This window comes from Gossypium hirsutum, chromosome A05 (assembly GCF_007990345.1).
Source record: "Gossypium hirsutum isolate 1008001.06 chromosome A05, Gossypium_hirsutum_v2.1, whole genome shotgun sequence".
In the NCBI taxonomy this organism is placed as follows: domain Eukaryota; kingdom Viridiplantae; phylum Streptophyta; class Magnoliopsida; order Malvales; family Malvaceae; genus Gossypium; species Gossypium hirsutum.
The window spans coordinates 18,657,632-18,681,029 of record NC_053428.1 but is presented as its reverse complement, the minus strand read 5'-3'; the positions used below and the strand labels follow the sequence as shown (position 1 = coordinate 18,681,029).

The 23,398-nt window shown below is 31.9% G+C and overlaps 3 protein-coding genes across 3 annotated transcripts; 1 reads left to right on the top strand and 2 right to left on the bottom strand.

Moving 5' to 3' along the window:
• Positions 1–2,385: 2,385 nt before the first annotated feature.
• LOC107941587 (B-box zinc finger protein 21) lies at positions 2,386–4,033 on the top strand. Its single transcript, XM_016875154.2, has 3 exons — positions 2,386–2,820; positions 2,921–3,388; positions 3,533–4,033. The coding sequence occupies exons 1-3, from the start codon at positions 2,632–2,634 to the stop codon at positions 3,803–3,805; spliced, it is 930 nt and encodes a 309-aa protein (XP_016730643.1). The 5' UTR covers positions 2,386–2,631; the 3' UTR covers positions 3,806–4,033.
• Positions 4,034–6,603: 2,570 nt separating this feature from the next.
• Positions 6,604–7,266, bottom strand: LOC121228876 (probable H/ACA ribonucleoprotein complex subunit 1). Its single transcript, XM_041111887.1, has one exon. The coding sequence runs from the start codon at positions 7,264–7,266 to the stop codon at positions 6,604–6,606; it is 663 nt and encodes a 220-aa protein (XP_040967821.1).
• A 3,042-nt stretch (positions 7,267–10,308) lies between these two features.
• Positions 10,309–13,516, bottom strand: LOC107941585 (uncharacterized TPR repeat-containing protein At1g05150). The gene has a single exon (XM_016875152.2). The coding sequence runs from the start codon at positions 13,153–13,155 to the stop codon at positions 10,759–10,761; it is 2,397 nt and encodes a 798-aa protein (XP_016730641.1). The 5' UTR covers positions 13,156–13,516; the 3' UTR covers positions 10,309–10,758.
• Between the last annotated feature and the right edge of the window lie 9,882 nt (positions 13,517–23,398).

Here is a 23,398-nt window from a genome sequence, read left to right as displayed (position 1 = left end):
TATCTCCCTATGTACAAATACTAATGAGAAATACGTATGCTTCATAGCTCAAATAACTTTATTCTTTGAAAGAAAGTAACTTGGTACTTTTCCCATTTCCTTAGGCGGTAGCCCTTATTTTTAGTTCACAATTTAAAAGGTCAAAGTCACAACCCTCAACAACATGCATTTTTTTAATACCTTACACTGCTTTAATTACTATTTTTTTATCTAGTTGAATTTTTGAAAATCAAAACATATGATAAGAATAAACACTTACATTTAATTTATAAATCATTAATAAAATATTATTAATAACTGGTATGTCATTAAATGATTAAAAATGAATATAGATCATATAACGTCATTATTTGATATAATCATTTCCTAATTATAATAATTAATTAAATCTCCAACAAAGCCATCAACATAGTGCTCATAAATCCCTAAGATATGAAATCAATTTGTATGTCGAATTTATGCATAGTAATATAGTATGCACGTGTTAAAATTATGGTGTTTTATTGTGTTTGGTGACTAGAGCTGATCATGGGCTGGGCGGCCCGGCCCGACCCGAAGGCCTGCCCGAAAAATGGGAGGGTTTGGGTAAAAATATAGGCCTGAAAAATGGGCTTGGGCAAAAAAACGAGGCCCGTTTAAAAAACGGGCCGGGCCTCGGGTAAGAGTTTTTTGGCCCGGGCCAGGCCCGGCCCGGTCCGAATTATATATTAATATATATTTTTTATTTTATTTTTAATTATTTTAAATTTTTAATATAACTATTTTTTATTATATTGTTAATTTGTGTATTGTTTTAAGAATTGTTTTAGTATTATTTTTATTTGTTTTAATATTTATTTTTATGTTTTTAAATATATTTGATTTATTATATTTTTAAATTTTTTTATTTAATGAAATAAGAAAAAAAATTAATATGGGCCGGGCCGGGCCGGGCTCGGGCTCAGTAATTTTATTTCAGGCTGGGCTTGGACAAAATTTTAGGCCCATATTTTGGGCCGGTCCGAGCCCGGCCTAAAATTTTATTTGAGCTCGGCCCGACCCGGCCCATAATCACCTCTAGTTTGGTGATTAAATTTTACTATATGTACAATTATCGTATGATAATCATTAATTTTATGATAAACAGTTGTTTTATGTAGATTTTATTTTGATTTTTAATTTATTGATACTTTATATTAAATTGATTTTATTTCATTAAACATATATTTATAATTATATTTTGATAGAGAAACAGAAGCATCTCTCTATATGCTATATCTACGAGTAGGAAATATTTCCTTTATTTTCCTATTGACCAACTAATTATGACCATATTGAATTTACTTTGTCAGCCTTTTAAAGGACAAAAAGAATATCGTTTTTCGTATAATTTGTTTTCTGAATTATTTTTTTCATATCATCATTTAACATTATAATTATCCCTATAAAATAAGATTCGGAAAAAAGAAAAGAAAGAAATGGCTTAATTGCGTAAGTGACAAAACTAGGCTAGTGGTGAGAGTGTGGTCCCCTTTTCCTTTACTGGAAATTCATATGTATGGTGATTCAACCATTTAATATTATTCCTTCCAAATGAACTGAATTCATTAATTATGAAATTTCTATCTCATTTTACTTATTTCTAACTTATTCATGTCTTTGAATACATAAAAAGAAAGTAAACAAAATATAAAAAAAAAGACTATAAATGCATCCCCATATACTAATAATATATAAAATATAAATCTTTCTTAAATTAATAAAATTTCAAAAGATGAGAGACAAAATAGAGTATTAGTCTTAAATTTAAAATTTGCCCATCATTTTATACAATTAAATGTTCAACAGAAAATACATTTTAGTGTCTATACTGGAGCTGGTTGATATCTGTCATGTTGTCCAGATAATAAGAAAGATAAGAATTCTGATTTCCCATTGCTTTCATTAATCAACTTTGCTAAAAAAAATTGACCATAGAAATAAGGTAATTAAGTCAATAAAATAGTACAATATGGTATTGAGAAATTTGGTGGATTACTAACTTAGATAAATAAATCATGTCATAATTTCATTCCAGCATCTTTTTCATTTTACAAACTCATACTAAATGGATTATTATTTGTAACATCCGCATGAGAATTTTAATATTATATAAGTTAGATAATATATTATTATATGTATAATAAATTTAAATGTATTTTTAAAAAGTTACTAAAATAATAAGTGATTACCCACTCTTATCTTTTTCTTTTAAAAAAATATTATATATTAAAATTAAAAAAAATAATCTATTCTACCTACATAAAGTGAAAGATTAGATACCTAATTCAGTAGATGGCTTAAGAAATAAAAAAAAATTCAAAAAAAAAAAAATTATATATCATAATTAGATTGCTAGCATGAAATAATTTAAAAACATTTTAAAGACAAAGTATTGACGAAATTATTATTATATTTCCGTGTCTCCCACTTTCTTACAGCATCCGAAATATGAATACTCAGCTTGTCAAAAATAATCTATTCATTTCTAAACTGTAAACTCTTACCATTTACTCCAACACATATGCTTATAAACCCTTCTTCATTCCAGCTCATCTAGACTCTTTCAGGGGACCAAGAGTGATCTGATTGGTGCAAAAGATCAACAAACAGATGAAGATCCAGTGCGATGTCTGTAACAAAGAGGAGGCCTCGGTGTTCTGCACCGCCGACGAAGCCGCCCTGTGCGACGCCTGCGACCACCGAGTTCACCACGCCAACAAGCTTGCCTCTAAGCACCAACGCTTTTCCCTTCTCCATCCTTCCTCTTCTAGGCAAGTCCCTCTTTGCGATATCTGTCAGGTACTTTCTTCCCTTTTTTGCTCTCTGGGTTTAGTTACAGTGTAGATGTGGCAGTTGGCGTGCAGATCGATTGATTTTGGGTTTGTTTTTTCTTTGATAGGAGAAACGAGCTTTCTTGTTCTGTCAGCAAGACAGAGCAATTCTGTGCAGAGATTGTGATGTTCCAATTCATGCGGCAAACGAACATACCAAGAAACATAACAGGTTTCTTCTTACAGGGGTTAAACTCTCTCCTACCACCGCTATCTACACATCCTCTTCTTCATCCTCAGTCGCTTCTTTATCCAACGTTGGCCATTCTGTTCCTGAATTCAAGTCTCAACAATCGGTCAAGAACTCTGTCTCTGCTTCTACTTCAAATTTAAATCGAACTTCGCTTGCTAAATCTTCATCAATCAGTACAACATCTGCTGCAGTAACAAATAACAAGAGCGGTGGAGATGACTTGTTAGCAAGTGTAGAGGGTGGTTCAACGAGTAGCATATCGGAATACTTGATAGAGATGCTCCCAGGGTGGCACGTCGAAGATTTTCTTGATTCCTCTTCACCTTCCTTTGGTTTCTGTAAGGTTTGCATTGATCTATTGTTTCCCTTTCTTACCACTAACGTCATGACACAGAATGATATGTTCCCTTTTATTAAGTTGTGTTTATGAATGATGTGATTTTTTTCTTTTGGATCTGAATAATTTTGTTTTCTTTTTGGTTTTCAGAGTGATGATTGTATGTTGCCGTTCCTTGATGCTGATCTTGAGAGCAATATGACTACTTCCTCACCAGAAAGTTTGGGGCTTTTGGTTCCCCAATCACCATATTCCTTGTATCCTCCCCAATATTCTTCACAAATGGGAGGGCAAATCGGGTTGAAGGAGACAGACGAAATTATAGGCATGAAAGCTAACAGGAGACGGGTAGATGATTCCTTTACAGTTCCTTGGATCAGCCCTCAATCCACTAGCTCCAAGAGATCTAAGCGTCTCTGGTAGGATCAGATTTTCAAAGTACAAAAACTTCAACTTCTCTTATACTTGGACAACATCATTGCCCTTTCTTTGCATTTTCTCATTTCTTGCTAATTTAGATTTCAGTGTGATGTTTACCTTTCCCCCCTACTCTAATAGAGCCGGTTTCGTTTGTAGCACTTTCTTTCTTTTACCCCTTGTGTACTTGCAGAATGCAACGACTTCGTAAATATTAATGCAAAAATTTATTTACTTTTACAAACAAAAACGTATAGGGCGAAACTATGAAAAATAAAAATAAAAACCCAATTTAAAAAACTAGAATCTAACAGCAGGGATGGCATATCGTTATCAAAAAAAAATCTCAACAGAACCTATAAGTGAATTGTCTCAAGTAACAAACATTCATGGGAACAAAGTAAAGTAATCTCTGCCCTTTCCTTTTGGTCGGGGAGATGTATCATGTCAATAAGAATGGAAACTGACAGAGCGACCCACATCATGAGAAGGGAATAAGAGGAAGAAGATAGATGATAGTTTATGATAAACTGATGATGGGATCGGATAAGGAAAGGAGGGTGGGGCCAGGGCTAGGGGTAGGGGCAGGCAAAAAGGGATGCTCTGGTTTTGTCCTAAAGCAGCCTGCATTATCGGCTGGTGGGCCGACCACATCCTAAGGAGGTCCCTATTCTAGATACGGCAATTCATGCACGAACTTTCTAAATTTTATAAATAAAAAATGAATAGTCAGAAATAATATCTTCTTTAAAATATGAAATAATTTCTATTTCTAGTCTGGTCTTGTTTTTACACTATGAACGTACTTTGTGATGATGGGATAAAAGTAGAAAGTCACAGTTCAAAATTGACGACTGCTGGGTCAATATGTGGACTGCTTGGGGGAGCCGAAAGGTTTTCTTTGTCTAGACCACCCAAACCTCAACCTACCTAAGCTAATTCGTAGGGGAGTTGAGCACGAAGTCGGCTTAAAATTTGAAAGTGTAGGTAAAAATATTATATTTAAAAAATAGATTAGTTTAAAGTATGAGTTTGAGTTTGAATATTTAAAATTTTAGTTTAGTCTAGTCAGCTTTTAAGTTTATAATATATTATATTATATTATTTTTATATATTATATAATTTATAATATATAAAAAATAAATATATACTAAATATATAATATTATTTTAATATAAATATTAAAATAATAGTAAAATAATTATATAAAAAATTAATAAATAAAAAATATATAAAACTAGTAAATATTAAATTAAAATAATATAAATATTTAAAAAAATAATATGAATGAATCTAAAACGAGTTTAGATTAATCTTTTGTAAATATAAATAAATTAGACTACAATTTTACACTCAATCAAATTAAACTTGAATAAAAATAAAAATATACTAATATATTAGGTTGGATCCGAATTTGTTACTAATCACGAGCAACTTTAATCGTAACTTTATTACTTTTTTGTTGACTCTTGTGGTGGGCTCAAATGACTTTTACATGTTACTTGGATGAAATATCACATCAAGATCTTAATTTGCTTGATTATGGCTGTTTTGGATCATTAGCCATCTTCTTTCATCTCAGCGTTGTAGTGGTCGATTTCGCCCACTAGACAAGCAAAGATGGTGCCGGATGTAGGCTTGTTTCAATTGCTTTTTATGACGGTAGTTAGTATTGAAACGGTGATTGTTTTATTTATTTATTATCGATATTAGTATGTATTGATATCCGCAATATATCGATTTGAATTAATTGTTATTTTTTAAATAATATTTAATATGTATTATATATTAAATGTTTATATATATTGATATCATAAATCAAATCGAATATCAATTCAGTTAGTTGGATGATAATGAAGATATTTTATTTTATATAATAAAATTTGAATCCAAACTTCTATAGTTTTCAATATTTGTATTTTATCATTTAACTAAATCTCATTATTTATATTAACTTTTTATAAATACAAATAAAAATATGCTATAATCTAGTATAAATAAAAGTGTTAGATTCTATGTTGTATTAGCGTAGGTTATTTCTTATTTTATTATATACTGTTTTTTATCGGATCTTATTATATATTATTTATTTATGCATACAAATTTATACTTATCTAATTAAAAAAATAAATTTGTATTTGATACACTAATAATATAATATATAAGTTCATATTACTTTCATTCAACCATATTAAAATATATTATTAATATTTTTTAAAATGATTAAAAATAAATATAATTATTATATTTTTTGATAAATAATATTATATGAACTTTAAATTATTAAATATAAAATCAAAAAATCAAACATTACCAAAATACTAAAACATTATTTATACCTCAGTAAAAAAGAGAGAAAAATAAGTAGCTTAAAGGAGTGTAGTGGATAAATGGGTTTGTATATTTTAGTTGAGACATGTGCCTCCAATAGCCCAAAATCTGTTTTGCTCCAAAAAGTTTCTGCTTTACTACGGGTCCAACAAGTTCTATGAAGGCTTAATTGGAAATGACTGGTTGAGGCTTTAAAGATAAGGTGAATGAGCTTTTTAAACGCTTAAATAAAGTTTCTGCTATTTTCATCCACTAAGGTTTTCCACTGAAACACAAGCCAGTTACAAGAAAAAAAGCACACAGAAAGTCTCAGGTCCATCAAATTGCAAGCAACTCAAAGATTAATCCAAGATGGAATCAAACAAACATTAATTAGTTTAAAAATCTTCAAACCATCACTTTTCTCCATGCTGATTAGAAACAAACGTATATATAAATGAGAAAGGTTATTGAAGAATTTGAATTAGATGAGATCATGGGCGTCTGCAGTGAGCTTTGCACATATGTTGGCAGTCATAGACGCAAGGTCCACCACAATGAAGGGGGCAATCCAACCTCATGCCTCTGCACCTGCCTCTAACCGTGCATTGAGCAAACTCTCCCATCTTATAATCCTCCTTATTGAAAACTCTCTTCCTATGCGCTTGATTTCTGCCAATGCTGCCTTTATCTCTTCCTCTTCCATTGCCTTTTCCTGCTGTTCTTCCTCCACATCCCCATTTATACCAACCACCACCTCCTCCTCCCCATCCCCACCCCCCGCCTCCTCCCCCTCCCCCTCCTCCTCCCCCACCACCTCCTCCACCCCATCCCCATCCGTACCCGCCACCGCCACCTCCTCCTCCTCCACCTCCACCCCCGCCGCCACCACCTCCACCTCCCCCACGACCAACACCTCTATTGTAAGGTCCTCTATTTTTGTTGTTGTTGAGCACAACTTCAGTGGAACTTATATTGCTTGCTTCAACATTGTCTTTACCTGGGGGAAGCTTGAGATGAACTGAGGGTGAGGAAGAGTTGGTATTGCCTTGAGCTTGAGCAGCAGTACCATTTACCAAGTCATCGCCTCTCAGCCTAACAACCGCCACTGCTACGAAAAGGACGACGACCCAGTAACCTTTTACAGATGTCCCCATCCTTCGATGTCTACTAAGATGCAACTGTTGCCTAAACCTGCTCGACCTATATATACATACTTGGGTTTGTATGAAAGTTTAACTACAGCTACATTTGGTCCCACTTTGACCCAGATCTTAAGGAAAACCCAAAACAACCAATTGCTACTTGTTTTCTTCCAAAAAGTGGTAAAGTTTGAGATGCCTTAGGACACACTTTGTCCCCACTTGTAATGTGACTAGCGCATGCCGGAAGCCTCAGAATTCACCCTCGCCCACTTGCACATGTGAGAACTAAGATACATAATTAGAATAATATCAGTGTATCCTAAATCCTGATTATATAAGTATAAGGGAAAGCAGAAGTGCAACGTGCCATGGACTCGATTTAGTGAACACTTAGCCATATTCGAGCGCCGGGTTCATCAGTTTTGTTGGCTTCTTTGGAAGGTTGAAGAAACATTGAAAGTATGTTTAGGGTCTGTTTGTTGATTGTTTGCATAGTGGCACCGATCTATTAAGGCGGCTATGTTCATTGACATTCATCGACTATCGAAAAGTTTTTCAGCTTTTTTTTTTCCCAAATGCAATGATCAAAAAACGATCTTTTTGATGGAAAGGTGGAAATTAATAACAAGCACTAATCTGATGAGAGCTGGAAAATGAAAATATAGTTGAAAAAGGACCAAGAGAATTGATGTAGTTAAGGATGTTTAAAAGCTGAGCAGAGTTGAACATTGGTAATAAAACAAACCAACCAAATAGCATCCACTAGCCTGTTCAAGTTTTCGCTTTAAATTACACCTCAACAAGAGCAATCTAGGAAACATATGACAATTTTGGTATTTCATTATTTTTCTGAAAATTTCTCAATCTCCTCCTTACCAGACAAACTTGCTTCACCCTGAAGTTTGGGGAATGGAAAAAAGCAGTGGAGTAAATAACAGTTGTGGGGATACCATAATCTTGCTTGTAAATACGTATTCCTCACAAGATACATAACAAATTGATTTCAGAGCGGTGGTGCCATCATGCCTCCAACTTCATATCCGAAATAAAATATTCCAAAAAGTGATCTGGCACTCACTAATTCAGATTCAGGCTCAAACCACCCCATCTAGTGCTTGTCCTAACTCTAACCACCAGCCATCTAGTGCTTGTCCTAACTCCAAAACATGGATTGCTTTGCTTGATTCTCAGACAAACTGAAAACGATGAGATGAGAGAGAGACACACACACACGATTGAACAAAAGAGCAAGTTGGGAGACCACTCAAAGTGTCAGGATTTTGGTTGGAGTTTATTATCATTATTATATATAAAGAGTAGATTAGTTTCAGTACTTTTTCTTTCACGTTCCATCTAAGTTGGGCTGAAGCCTGAACTGCGTTTGTTTGCAATTCTCTTACTGGGGTTTGGACCAGGTTGTCCTGACATATCAAGTTGTCTTAACATTTACTTTGTCATCCCAAGATAGGAAGACTGGCCCATTAACATCCTGGGAGTGAATTATTTATTGAGTATAAGCTATCATCGGTTTTACTAAGCGTCACCAGCAGTTTGAGTTAGATGTGAGTGCAAGGTCAGTGTTGATGGACATATACATGTTTTCCCATCCCAAGTTCTCGGCACAAGTTTCGTTAGTGGAATAAGCAATTTAGTTTTTGGAATTATGCATTTGAACGCGGCGAGAAAAACCGACACACACACACACACACAAAAAGGATAAAAAGAAAAACATTAAACGACAGAGGCAAGTGGTTGGTTTGACCTTAGTATTCAATAATTGAAACTGGAGTATTCCCCCAAATGGAAGGTAACCTAAAAATTGTCTCATATCTTCTGCAAGATTAATTGCGACATATGAGGGGTGGAGGGTTCTTGATGAAATCCTTCCACTACTTCAAAATATATTTATTATTGTTACTGTAATTCAATAACATAAAAAAGGACAAAGACACTTTAAATCTGCATAGGTCAACTGTATTACCTGCCCTCTTTCTCAAAGTCAGGACTAATGATGGCATCCCTACAACTGCTGTCAGATGTCCTCACTGCCCCATCCTTGAGAGTTGAGAGCTTCCACTATAGCGCTACCATTAAAAGTCTTGTAATAATAATGAAGGGCCAAAGAAAGGAAACCACGAAATGAAAATTTAATGCTGCTGTACTGCTGATGTTTGATTTGAATGATTTACAGTTACTTGCAACTACCAACAGATTAAGGCCCTCAATCTTAATTTTTTTAATGAAAATCTTAGATCTTTATATATATATAAATGCCGAATAGGAAATAAGAAAAGGGTATACAAAAATTTGCTCAGATTTCATCTTTAAGTATCAGAATATGCATGTATGTTTGATCTGATGGGGCTCTGAACCACTATGGCAAGTTTTCCACTTAAATAACTGATTTATAAAGTTGACTCAGTGCGCTCCAGGTCACTCGGTGGAGCTGCTCCTAAGGAAACTCTCAGTTAATACATGATTTATGGTAATAACTTTATATTAAAATGGAATAATTTTTTTTGGACATAAAAATGGAATAATTGATAATTTATTCATATTTTCTTTACATTGAATGCAGATATCAATATATAACAATCATACTCTTTAGCAAATTGAAATTACTGCTGGCAACACAATAAAAGCCTCTCTTCAGAAAGCAATGAATATCAGAACATAGAAGCTCATATAACAGTTGTTAATACGGGGTGTTGTTCTTGTACCCTGTAATTACTGTTATCCGCTGGAATGATGATTTTGTAAAGTCAAATCTCCCATTCATGAGCATTAACTACTGGTATTTAGCACTTACAACAATGGCAAAACCGGCTTGGGATATTTTCCACTATACTTTTATTTATTGATGGAGCTCTATATGCTTAAATTAAGACTGTCGAACTGAAAAAACAGGAATGAGTTTCACCAACTCTTCCTTAAAGCATTTTAGTTATCTTCTATTGCTGGGCCTGCAATCACCAATGATGTATTCAGTAGTCATATATAAAAGGACAATTGGGGTTATTCTAAATTAACAATGGATACTCAACAAGAGTCAAGTAGGCAAAACAATAATCACAATTCATCAATTAGTATCAACTACTTCAGCTGAATAGTCTGAGCAGAATTAATGCTCTGCATCCCCAAAGGATAACATCTTTTTTGCCCAATAGAAACATAACGTTTGTTTCTCCATTGAAATTTCTCCTGGAAAATTCAACACCACCAAGGGAAAAAAAAAGGAAGCAGAAGCAGAAGTTACAGTGTAATAATCTCAAATATACATCATCTCAAATTTTCCCCCCCAAAACAGAAGAGTAAAAATACTCTACAACAACTATTATGAAACAGGGATATTTCAGAGCCATCACTTGAAAACGGTTATTACACAAAAGCATGACACGGCCACTGAACATATTGATGAACTGTATATTGCACAATGCACACGGGATGCCTAAAATAATACGATGGAATGGTACAAGATTAGCAAAAGACTTTAAAACCAACTAGCTATGGATCTTTGCGGGATTGCAAATTAAAGCACAAGCACTTATCTTTCATTGCTTCAGCTTCCTTCCCATACTCCTTGAATTTATATTCATCTTGTTTAAAGTTAGGGGGAACCTTCCCCTCACTGTAGCATTGATTACAAAGACTAAAATGAGACTTTACTTCTTTAAAGCGAGAACCGATAATTGGGTAACGGCAAACTGAGCAGACATGGTGTTCATGACGATTCCTATCTCCAGTTTCTAACTTCAGGAAAGTGGACAAGATACCAAAGCCCCAATCAGGATCATTGAACATGACAAGAAACTCATTGAAAGATACCATTGAGGTATCTGTTTCTCCATGAACTTCCAGCATTTCACTAACTCCATGAGAAGGGATAAATATAGCCCTCAACAATTTGATGTACTGAACTGCATCTACCTTTCTAATATGAGAACCACCTTCATTTACAGGTCGCCATAAGAGTGCATCAAAGGCGATCCTTTTTCGGTTATCTGGAGGTCCACTACAAAGGGGCGCAAGAACAGCATAAAACATGCCCAAGTCCACCCTTCCCGATCCTGTTTCATCCAAGACTGAGAGGATTTTCTCATTTATAGCTTTGACAGCTCCTTGGAAGGTTTCAGGTTTTAGAAAATTAAGTAATTTGCGTAGAACTTCTTCCAAATTAGGCTTGCGTATGGATTTCTGAGGACCACCGCTACCAGAATAGGAGACTGGTACATCAGTTTCACTCATTTCTTTCTTCAAAAGATCCACTTCACATCGGTTCAATCTAGTAAGTCTCTGGAAAGCCCTAATTTGAAGAGCATTTCCTAAATCCTGCCTCAGTGTAGTCTTCTCACCCAAAGTCTTGAATTTTGAGGGATCCACTATTACAAAAGCCGCCTCCCCATTGCTACCACCGTTAGTCTTGACTTTCTTCTTCTGTAGCTGCTTCAGATGGTATATGGCATCATTTAACTCAACCCTATTTGTCATTTTTAAGGCCTCCTTCAAAGCTTTCTTAGCTTCTTCAGTTTCTCCGGCCCCCAACAAGGATACAGCCTTATTGAGCTGTGCCCGCCAATGATTCGGCCACACAGCTAAAACCCTAGTGTACATCTCAGAAGCTCTCTGAAACCTACCCAAGTCCATATAAAGCCCACCTAGATTGTATAGAGCGTCAACATGACCTGGTTTCAAATCAATAGCTTTCTGGAAAACTTCAATTGCCCTCTCATCCTCACCCATACCATGCAAAGCTGAGGCTAAATCACAATGTGCATCAGCATAATCTGGTTTCATAAAAATAGCCTCTTCTAAAGCCTTTACAGCTGCCCTATATTCCCCTACCCCAAAAAGAGCACTACCCAAAAGTTTCAAAGCTCTATAATGAGTAGGGCAAAGAATAGCAGCTTCCCTATAATACTCACAAGCACTTAAAACCATACCTTCTCCTTCAAGAGCAATCCCAAGATTGACATAAATTTGAGGAAGCAAGTAACCCCATTGGTTCCCACCAGCCTCAGCTGATTCCAAAGCCAACAGAAACTCTTCTTTAGCTTCTTTGGACTTCCCTAACACATACAAACAATTCCCGGCTCTGAAATGTGGCCTGACATCCATTGGCTGTAATTCGCAAGACCTTTTGAAACATATCAAAGCTTCTTTAAACAACTGGTGCTCATATAAGACCCTCCCAATTGCCATGTGTCCATCAAATGCTTCTTCTCTTGACCTTGCGCCATCAGCTCTACTCCTTAAAGCTCCCAATTCTTTAACAAAAAGTGCATAATCAGGCCCTGATTCTTCCCAATATACCCTTTTCTCTGAAAGCTCTGCAGAGGCTCCTAATTCCCTAGACCACCCGGCATCTGAATACGCATCAAAATTATCATTTCTAAATTTCGCGTCTTTCGCTTGCTTTGCTTTCAACCTCTTGAGCAAAATCTCCAAATCATCAACGAGCTTCCACGTGTCGTCGAAAACTATCCCGTGATGCGGCGACACTGCCCACGCCGCCGTCCGTTGCTTCTTCTGCGACTCTATTACTCTCTCATCCGCAATCGACGACGACGATGCTTCGGACACGATGGATGCGCCTTTGTTTTCGTCGAAATTGAGCTCGAGCCCCAGCGCGTCGAAGTCACGGTCCACGTCACCGGCTCCGTCGTCGTAAGTTCTCAACAAACCGTCATAAGTTAACCCCTTTTCGCCGTCAATGAACTCCCCATAGGTTCGAAATACTTCGTCGAGAATGGCGTTAATTTGTTCGTCGCTAAACTTGACTCTGGGGTTAACAGCGACGACTAACGCTGCCATTTCATCCCTATTAAGACCCCCATCTCGGTTCGTGTCGAATTGCTGGAAAATCCTCTTCACCTTTTCTGATCTACTCCCTCTCGTCGCCATTTTCTCTACCTTCTTTTCCCCCCTTCTCCTCTAGGGTTAGGGAATTGCAAATGCAAAATGGTAAAGGTAAAATTTTGGGAAATGAAATGAGGGAGCAAGAAAAAAAAAAGATAAAGATGGGTTTTTCTTTTATAAATCAGAAAGTATGAATAGGGAATAATAATAATCCATATGGGAGGGGGCTGGGGGTGTTTAAAATTGGGGTTTTGGGGATGTCTTTTTTGGTTTCATCGGATCTGGGGAAAGTAAAGGGAAACGGAGACCGACGCAGAGAGAGAGAGAGAGAGAGAGAGAGAGAGAGAGAGAGATTGTGAGGGGGGGGATAGAGTAGAGAGATGATTTTTTTTTTCTGGCTGTAATTAGCTGTGGGTCTTAGTCCCTTAACATATCACACTAAAATAATTAGGATTAGTATTCGATCGAGTTAAATTGAATCGAATCATTTTGTAATCATAATTTAAGTTAATTATATAAGTTATTACACCACATGCATAATTATGTGTTAAGAATTATCTTATATATAAGATAACATTTTGTGGTCATTTTGTTATCATTATGACCATAATTATACATCAAGAATTATCTTAGATACCAAATTATGTCACTATACACAAAATATGATATAGATGGTGTGCTCAAGATTCAAATTCAACAAAATAGATTCAATCTTCCTGGACAACAAAATCAATAATTTAACCAATTGCTTTGACCAAATCAAATCAAAGCAAATGTAAGGTTGAAGTCTTTAAAAGTGTTAATAAAATATCTATTCTAAAAAGTTAAAATCAAACTATTCTTAAGCTTCATCATCTTTGAACACGGTAGATAATACTGATAATTTTGTAACAAAAATAAAAATATATTATTAAATTATGAAAATATTTATTAAAAAAATTAAAATAAATATTTAATTTTTAAGTTGTAGTTAAGTTTATTATCATTTTCATGTTCCGATAACTTTGACGATTCTAAAAAGGTTACATTCCTTACCATCATCTATTGTTTGTTTAAATCATTTGCAAGAGTAACGCCAATTTGCAAGGATTAACATTCATGTGTTGTACGAGGAGGTGTTGATAAGTAAAATTTAGGAAGCATATATGTATAATATTAGTATATTTTATATTTGTCTACCCGAGTCTAAAGTTTTATCTAAATTTATTTATATTTACAAATAATTAATTCAAGCATGTTGTAGGCCAATCTATATTATTTATTTATTTAAAAAAATATATATATTGTTTTTAATTGGAATAAGCCAACATTTAATCTTAGAATATAGCAATTTTTTTTCAACTTAATTCTTAAAAAAAATTTGGTCTATATAATAACATGACACTTTGAGATTGTATTATGTTATTAACTAAAATTTTTTATAAAAAATATATATTTTTAGGTGATAACATGACACGATATCAAAGTGCTACCTCGTCATATTTAAAAAAACTGGAAAAAGTTGTCAAATTCAATGGCTAATATAAAAAACAGGTTTAGGGACTAAGTTAAAAATTTTGTCAAATTTAAGAATTAAATGTTGTTTTATCTCTCTTTAATTTAGCATTTAACATTTTAAATTTTTTTCTTCTATTAAATTTTTAATAATAGACATCTTAACTTACTTTTTAATATTTACATAGTATTATATGTTAGATTTTATTAAAATAAATCTACAATATAACTTAATAAACCAGGATCTGTCATGTCAAATCATTAAGAATAAATCAAGAACAAAACTAGATGCGGAAACGTACCTGAATCCATGGATTTCTTGAAACTTTGGAACTTGGGGATTTGATTTTCCAAATTAGCACACAAGAAATTCAGAGAATATCTGCTCTCTCTTTCCTAATGATGGGATATTAGAAAAGATATCTTGTGTATAAATTGGGGACCATAACCCTAATATTTATAACCTTAGCATTCATATTCTAATTAGCCCATCATTAATTAGAATTTGATTAGAAAAGTATCTACACATATTTGACAAATACTTTATTTAATAATTAAAAGCCCAATAAAATTTTAACCAAATTAGATCACTTTTAAGTTTGACTAACCTATCATGATAGTAAATAATAACATGTAATTATCCTTATTATATATGTGATGTCCAAATTTTCCAACAATCTCCCACTTGGACCACATATATATACTAATTATTTTATGATTACATGTCATTATATAACCTTATGAGCTCAAAATTTTACTATCATATTCAAAAGGCATTTCGTACAATCTCGTCCATTAATTATGTTAACATAGAACCAAGGCGACTTTCGTTACAAATATTGTAACGCCCCTAACCCGAATCTGTCACTGAATAGAGTTACGGAGCATTACCGGAGTTACCGATTCATTTATCAGATATTTCATTAATCCGATATCTTTTCTTTTCCACGTTCAAGTCTCGTATTCAAGTCATCCGGATCTTTATAAAGAAATTTGATCGTCGTTTTCATTTATTTCATGTTATAATACATTCAACTAATGCTCTAAACAAAATTATCATTTTACCCCTAAACTTTTAATTAATGACGATTTCATCCTTAGGTTAAAATAAAATAAAATTATTGCAATTTAATCCTTATTTCTAGCCGTTATTCTCACACAAATTGATAACAACCTATGAATTCTATAAAATGTCAGAATTTTCCATAATTTCAACACTTTTCAATTTAATCCTTAAAACATGTTTTTCCCTGATCTTGAGCTAAATTAATAATTTCATTCAATTTTGTAATTTAAATAATAAAATAATCCATTTCATGCAAATTGGTCATTTTTAACTTTTTTTTCAAAATTGCCCATAAAATTTTACTTTTATTCAATTTAGTCCATGAGTCTAAAACATACAAATTAGCCATGCTAGCTGAATATTCATACATATTTTCCTCCTCCTCCTCTCCATTCCACATCCTTAATTTATATAACATGCAACAAGTAACATTATCAATAATTCCACTATTTACTTATGTATATTCAAAACTGTCCATTTGCGTCATAGTCACTAAATTATTTATATCTTAAGCTACAGAACTCGAAATTAAGATCCGCTAATTTTCCCTGAAACTAGACTTACTTATTTTATTACCATAACATTTTCAGAATTTTTGGTTTAGCCAATAAGTACGGTTTATTCTTTAAAGTTGCCCCTGTTCTGCTGTCTGACAGTTCCGACCCTTCTTCACTAAGAATTAATTATATCATCATACGAGATTCAGATGATGTTCCTGCTTATTTTTATTGAAAATAGACTCTTTAAGGATTTTAAACATATAAATTTAATCCCTTAATTATTTTTCTCAAATTTTTTATGATTTTCCAAAGTCAGAACAGGGGAACCCGAAATCATTCTGACATTGTCTCACAAAACTTATTATATCTCATGATTTACAATTCCATTACTTACACCGTTTCTTCTATAAGAAACTAGACTCGATAAGCTTTAATTTCATATTTTATTCATCGTCTAATTATATTTTTAAAATTTTTGGAGATTTTTCAAAGTTAGACTATTGCTGCTGTCCAAAACTGTTTTAGTGCAAAATGTTGATTTTCATTTTGCCCCAAATTTCACAGTTCATACAATTCAGTCCTTATTTAATTAACCCCTCAATTAAACTAATTTTCTCAATTAATACTTTTACTAGAAATTATAAGTTATTTCATAACTATTGAAATTCAGAATTTCCACATAAAACTCTAACTTCAAACTCTTTTACAATTTAGGTCCCAAACATTCACTTTCTATTCAATTCTTTCAATAAAATCAGCATATAAACAATTTAAAGCTATAATTCTATATCAAATAATCATATACTTCCAGCACATATTCATAGAAACTTTCAATTTCTTTCATAGAATCAAGAACTAATGAATTCAACAAATGGACCTAGTTGTAAAAGTCACAAAAACACAAAAATTTCAAGAAATAATCAAGAATTGAACTTACTTGCAGTAAAAATATGAAAAACAAGCTTAAGGGAACTCTTCCATGGTGTTTTTGCTGATGAGAATGCAGAAAAATAAAGAGAAATCTAGATAATTCCACTTTAGTCCTAGCTTTATTAAGTAAATTTTGCAATTTTGCAATTTTGCCCTTATTTTCTTGGTGATTTCATGCTCTTGCCGTCCAGCCCAAATAGACCTTGGGTCTATTTGCCTTTTAAACCCTCTTTATTTTATCATTTAAGCTATTTAATCATTTTCCACAATTTTGCATTTGATACAATTTAGTTCTTTTTGTTCAATTAGCTATCAGTACTTTAAAATTTCTTGACGAAACTTTAATACTAACTTATTAACACTCCATAAATATTTATAATAAATATTTATGGCTCGATTTAAAATTCCCGAGGTCTCGATACCTCGTTTTCAATTCTAATTATTTTAATATATATATTTCTGTACATTTCACTATTTCAAAAATTTTCCTAACTTCACATTTAACTTATACTCACTAAATTAATAATATTTTCTACTCATTTTTCGGATTTAGTGATCTCGAATCACTGTTCCGACACCATTGAAAATTAGGCTGTTACAAATATCGTAACTAAATCCATCTATGATCACGTATATTAACACAACCAAATGACATAGATCAAGTATGGATGTGTAGCATGGAAATTACATGCAATATGATCTAAACATGTCTATTTCCAACTGGTCCTCCTCAGTGAGATCAAATCTTACCAAAATCAGAGTGTGAATAAACCAAATAAACTTTATTTCTGCAAGAAATAAACTTATTATCTTTAAACTGAAATAACTGAAAATGTGTCTATAACATAAAAGCATTTAAAAATACAAACTCCCACTAAAACCAAATATCCTTTAAATGACATTACACCCATATGAGCAATATGCTCTTATAAAACCTTAGGTGTAGTTCCTTAGTAAGTGGATCCGCAATCATGGAATTTGTCCTAATATGCTTTATAAGCATTTAACCACTCTGAACTTTTACTTTAACAACCAGGAGCTTAAAGTCTTTGTGTTTTGACTTTAATGTGCTACTGTTGCTATTAGAATAAAAGACTGCAATTTGTTTTCACAATTTGCACGTTAGTGACAAAATCTTGTATCCATGTTCCATCAAAATCGGAGTCTATATACCTGATGATCTCTAACTTATTAGACCTCAAATATGTGAGCATGTAATCGTTTATTCTCTGAAAATACCTTATAACCCTCTTGGATGCTATCTAATGGTCCAAACCAGGGTTGCTTAAAATATCTGCCTAACATCCCAATAGTGTATACAAGATTCCAATGTATACAAACCTAAACATACATTAGACTTTCCACTGCTAAAATGTAAAAATCCAATGCATTTTTGTAATCTTAATATCATTCTTAGGGCATTGATTGAGGCTATACTTATTATTGACAAGCAATATGTCATTAACTTATAAAACCAAATATAAAACTTTACTCCCACTAAACTTATGGTATAAACAATTATCAACAAAATTCATCTCTAAACCGAATGAGATAATCATTTGGTAAATTTTGTAATATTATTGACGAGAAGTCTACTTAAGCCCATAGATGAAGTTCTTTAATTTGCAAATCATTACTTTTGTATCATCAGACACAAAGTTTTCTAATCGCACCATATAAATGTATGATCGATGTTACCATTGAGAAACCATTAACTTAATATTCATCTGATGTAGCTTAAGGTCAAAATATTCCACTAAAGCTATTATAACCCTTTCTCTAGTGGACTTTTTAATGACATTCATTCTTGAGGTTGTTGAGTTTGTTCTTCTGGAACAATTACCTCATCTTGAATAGGGAGTTGTTTAACATTGTCTTATTGAGGTTCTAGATTCACTTCTTAATCAATGATAGGTATGAGAGTCTAAACATCATCAAAAGTCATAGTAGGAACTGAGTTAGAATCCAATTCCTCCTCAAAAGCAATGTTTCTAACCTTATTTCTCCCCCAAACTCAACATCCTCAAAGAATGTTGCAATTCTTGTCTCAAAAATATTCCTAATTGTGGGATCATAAAATTCATAGCCCTTAGATTGCTCAGAATTTCCTTAACCCTTAACTTTACAAACATCAAAAAAATTATAAGTGATGTCATTTCAACCTTATCGTTTTTAGCAAAACATTTCTCAATTTCATCAAGGAAACCTTGGCCTGAGTAATCTTTTCAGATTCTATGCCCTTAAAGGCTTCTAAATGTTGTGCTTCATGATCATTAGACTCATGCAATTTGAACGATTCCACCTCTCAAAATCCCTTTTAACATAGGGGGTGCTTTCCGTGGTGAGAGGTGCGAGTAGTTCTTCCTTTAGTGCAAGGTCTATGTTCATATAGCCAAGCACTATAAGTAAGTGCCTTTTCCATTCATTGAAATTAGCCCCATTAAGTATGGGTATAGAATTTATATTAGCAGATATTGTGGTAGTAGAATATGAATTAGCTGAATATAGAACAAAAAATAAATAAAAATAAGCTCACATCAATATTCATAGTAAACAATAAATTCAGGATAATGACTAATCCCATCTCAAGATACCAAACACAACATTAATATCAAGTCTTTGTACAGTAATATTAATAGTAAGCGGTACTCTTGTTGTAGCAATCAAATATTGACAATAAAACTATATCAAACAATGAATTAATCTTTGGACTAACTTATTGCTCATATAAAATACCTTATAATTGTCACATATTTATCACCACAGATGTCGTTGTAATTCCGGCAAATATTAACTTACCTTTGGGTAAATTAAAAACATATAATCATCTTAATATTTCAAATAAACTAAACTACACAAAAGAGGTCACTTTGGCGGCATTTTGTTTCAACTAATTTATTTAAAATATTAGACATCCTTAATTAAAAGCCAAAATCTGAATTTTTTTGTTTCAAAATATTTACCTTAATTTCATCTTTCAATCAAATTAAAAGATAATAATAAATATTTATATATATTTATCCTAAAACAACATACAATGATGTTGGCAAATATAATAATAGTTGAATAAATCATAAACCATAGACAACTTCACATAAGGCTTCAAATTTAAACCAAAATAATTTGAATAAAGGTAAACCTCATCTTAAGATATCGGACACTCCATTAATATTTCATCTTTGGACAAAATATTAATTTGTAAGTGATATCTCGGTGTAGTAATCAAACATTGACAATAAGAGCGTGTCGAATAATAAATCTTCCTTTGGGCCAATTTATTACTCACATGTAAAACTGAATAGCCGTCACATGTTTATCACCATAGTTGCACATGTAATATTATTAACCTTCACTTGGGCCAATTAACATAATTTAAGTTACATGCACACAAACTTTTATATTTTAAAATAAAATAATTTAAACAAAAAAAATCATCACTTTGGTGACTTTTTGCTTCAATTAAGTTATTTTAAAATATATATATAAACATATCAATATTCAAATTTAAATTTCCTCAATAGTCAAATGTCAAAACTAATTTTTTTTATTGCTTTATAGACTCTAAAATAACCCAAAATAAGTTTGTCTTAATAGTGCAATAAAAAAAACAAAAACCTTAATTTTTTTTGACTATTTCCTTCCCTTTTTTTTTCCAAAATCATATATCAAAACCAAACAGAAATCAAGTAGTGGTTCAAAGCCAAATAATTAACAAGCACATGTATTCATAATTTTGGCATGGATAAAAACACCAAAGCAATTCACGCATATACATGTATTCATAATCAAATAGAAAAACTTATCCTAAATTTACCATGTAAATTCAAAGTTGTATTTATGATTAAACAAATATTCACATAAATACTTGAAAAATATTTTCAAGCCAATAAATCTCAAAAAACAATATCATAATAGTTGACATATCCCACAATTCATACAATAAATCATATCATCATAATTTAACCAAATATTTAGAATCATAAGATGCCAAAACTTAAGATTATATAACCAAATTTAAAACCAAAATATTTAAATATGTATATAGTTGACATGAAATTGCACCAAAGCACCCATAAAATTGAATATATAACCATAACAAAAAATTAACTTCAATGATATCTATCAAAACTTAATTTCACCAATTAAACTATAAAAAATATTTTATTGAATAATGGTTATAAACGTCTGTTCACACAAACTATAATCATGCGTTAATCATCAAAATCATTGATATGCATATAATATATATACACACACAAATATAAAAACAATACTGGCTTGCCTTATATATTTCATGTAAACTCAAATTTATATTCATGACTAAAAACATTATTATAAAACTTCTTTATACTCACAAATACTTAAAAAAAATCCATAACCACAAAATATAAAAAGAATCCCAAATTATATAAAAGTTTTTATATGTGCAACTACTTATGAAAATTCATAACCACCATATTTAAAAAAAAATAATCCAAAATATTTTAATTTTAGTCATATTCCATAAAGACTAAAACTTACATAAAATATAGTTCATCATAAATAAAGATAAAAGATGAATTGAAACCAAAAGTAATCATTCGTATATATGAATTGAATTCAATTGTGAATATAGTTCATCATAAATAAAGATAAAAGATGATGATTCTATATATATTCAACTACAAACAGAAAATTTAAAATAAATAGTACGAAAAAAAATATATCTTATCAAGTGAACAACTTTCAAAGCCAATTATACAACTCAATTGGAATTCTTCAATTGCAAAAAAGTTGTAAGTCTGTAATTTTAATTTAATAATGACTTTACCAAAACTTATAAAATAATTGTGTAAAAAGAAAAGAAAGAAATCTCACAAATCAATTTTTATCAATTGATTATAAATAAATATATAAACCTTCATCTTTCGAATAGCATATGCAAATATTAAACTAGATTCTATTTATAAAATTTTAAAACTTTATTTAAACAATCAAAACCAAAAAATTTATCAAGAATCTCAAAGATTCAACATAATATATAATTAAAATATCAAATTCATAAAATAAAAAAAAGAATCAATCCAAAATTAATAAATAATAAATTCATTCTCAATGATTCAATATGACGAGGCTCTGATACCACTTGTTAGATTTTATTAAAATAAATCTACAATATAACTTAATAAATCAGGATCTGTCATGTCAAATCATTAAGAATAAATCAAGAACAAAATTAGATGCGGAAACGTACCTGAATCCATGGATTTCTTGAAACTTTCTAGAACTTGGGGATTTGATCTTCCAAATTAGCACACAAAAAATTCAGAGAATATCTACTCTCTCTTTCCTAATGATGGGATATTAGAAAAGATATCTTGTGTATAATTTGAAGACCATAACCCTAATATTTATAACCTTAGCATTCAAATTCTAATTAGCCCATCATTAATTAGAATTTGATTAGAAGAGTATCTACATATATTTGACTCATACTTTATTTAATAATTAAAAGCCCAATAAAATTTTAACCAAATTAGATCACTTTTAAGTTGGGCTAACCTATCATGATAGTAAATAATAACATGTAATTATCCTTATTATATATTTGATGTCCAAATTTTCCAACATTATATATTTAATTTTACATGATATAGATTAGGGAAAATTAGCAAAAAATTGTCAATTTTAAAACATATTTAGCAAAATAGGCCATTTTTTCATATTAATATAAATAGGTTAATTTTGGAGAGAGAAAAAAAAACATGTCCTATTGGACATGTTTTCAGTTGAGGTGACAGAAAAAACATCGTGTAGGACATGCTTTCAACGTCCTTGCTATCATCTCAGCTGAAAAAGTGTCGTATCATGCTAATGTAGAAAGGGGGTAAGATAACAACATGGCGTTTTAAAAGAGAAGAGAAAAAAAATGTGCACTGGAATAATTATAGAGAAGTCCCTAAATTTTAGTCAAAAGTAAAAAAAAAAGTCGCATGTCGTCATTCAATTGATTAATGTGCTACGTCAGTCATTTGCCAGTGGATTAAAGAAATTTTTAATTGCAGTGACTAGTTTGAATAATTATCTTATTTAGAGGGAGTAAATTGAATAAAAAAATTTAGAGCGACTAAAATAACAACTTTATTTTTTTTTAAAAGCAATTGATTTTGGGGTTTTTTAAAAAAATTGATTTTGGTTTTTTTTATTGAAAAAAAATTGATTGATATTGGCATTCGAAGGATATAAATGGGGTTGAAAAGATAAATTGGATACAGATGTTGCTTTAAAAAGAATGTAATGTCTTTGGACAGGGTGGCGA

What these genes read in the sequence shown, in the direction of transcription:
- LOC107941587 (XM_016875154.2), top strand. Translation starts at nt 2,632, where the DNA reads ATGAAGATCCAGTGCGATGTCTGTAACAAAGAGGAGGCCTCGGTGTTC. An exon ending in CTCTTTGCGATATCTGTCAG is followed by an intron (nt 2,821 to 2,920) that starts GTACTTTCTTCC and finishes TTTCTTTGATAG; the next exon opens with GAGAAACGAGCTTTCTTGTT. An exon ending in CTTCCTTTGGTTTCTGTAAG is followed by an intron (nt 3,389 to 3,532) that starts GTTTGCATTGAT and finishes TTTGGTTTTCAG; the next exon opens with AGTGATGATTGTATGTTGCC.
- LOC121228876 (XM_041111887.1), bottom strand. Translation starts at nt 7,266, where the DNA reads ATGGGGACATCTGTAAAAGGTTACTGGGTCGTCGTCCTTTTCGTAGCA.
- LOC107941585 (XM_016875152.2), bottom strand. Translation starts at nt 13,155, where the DNA reads ATGGCGACGAGAGGGAGTAGATCAGAAAAGGTGAAGAGGATTTTCCAG.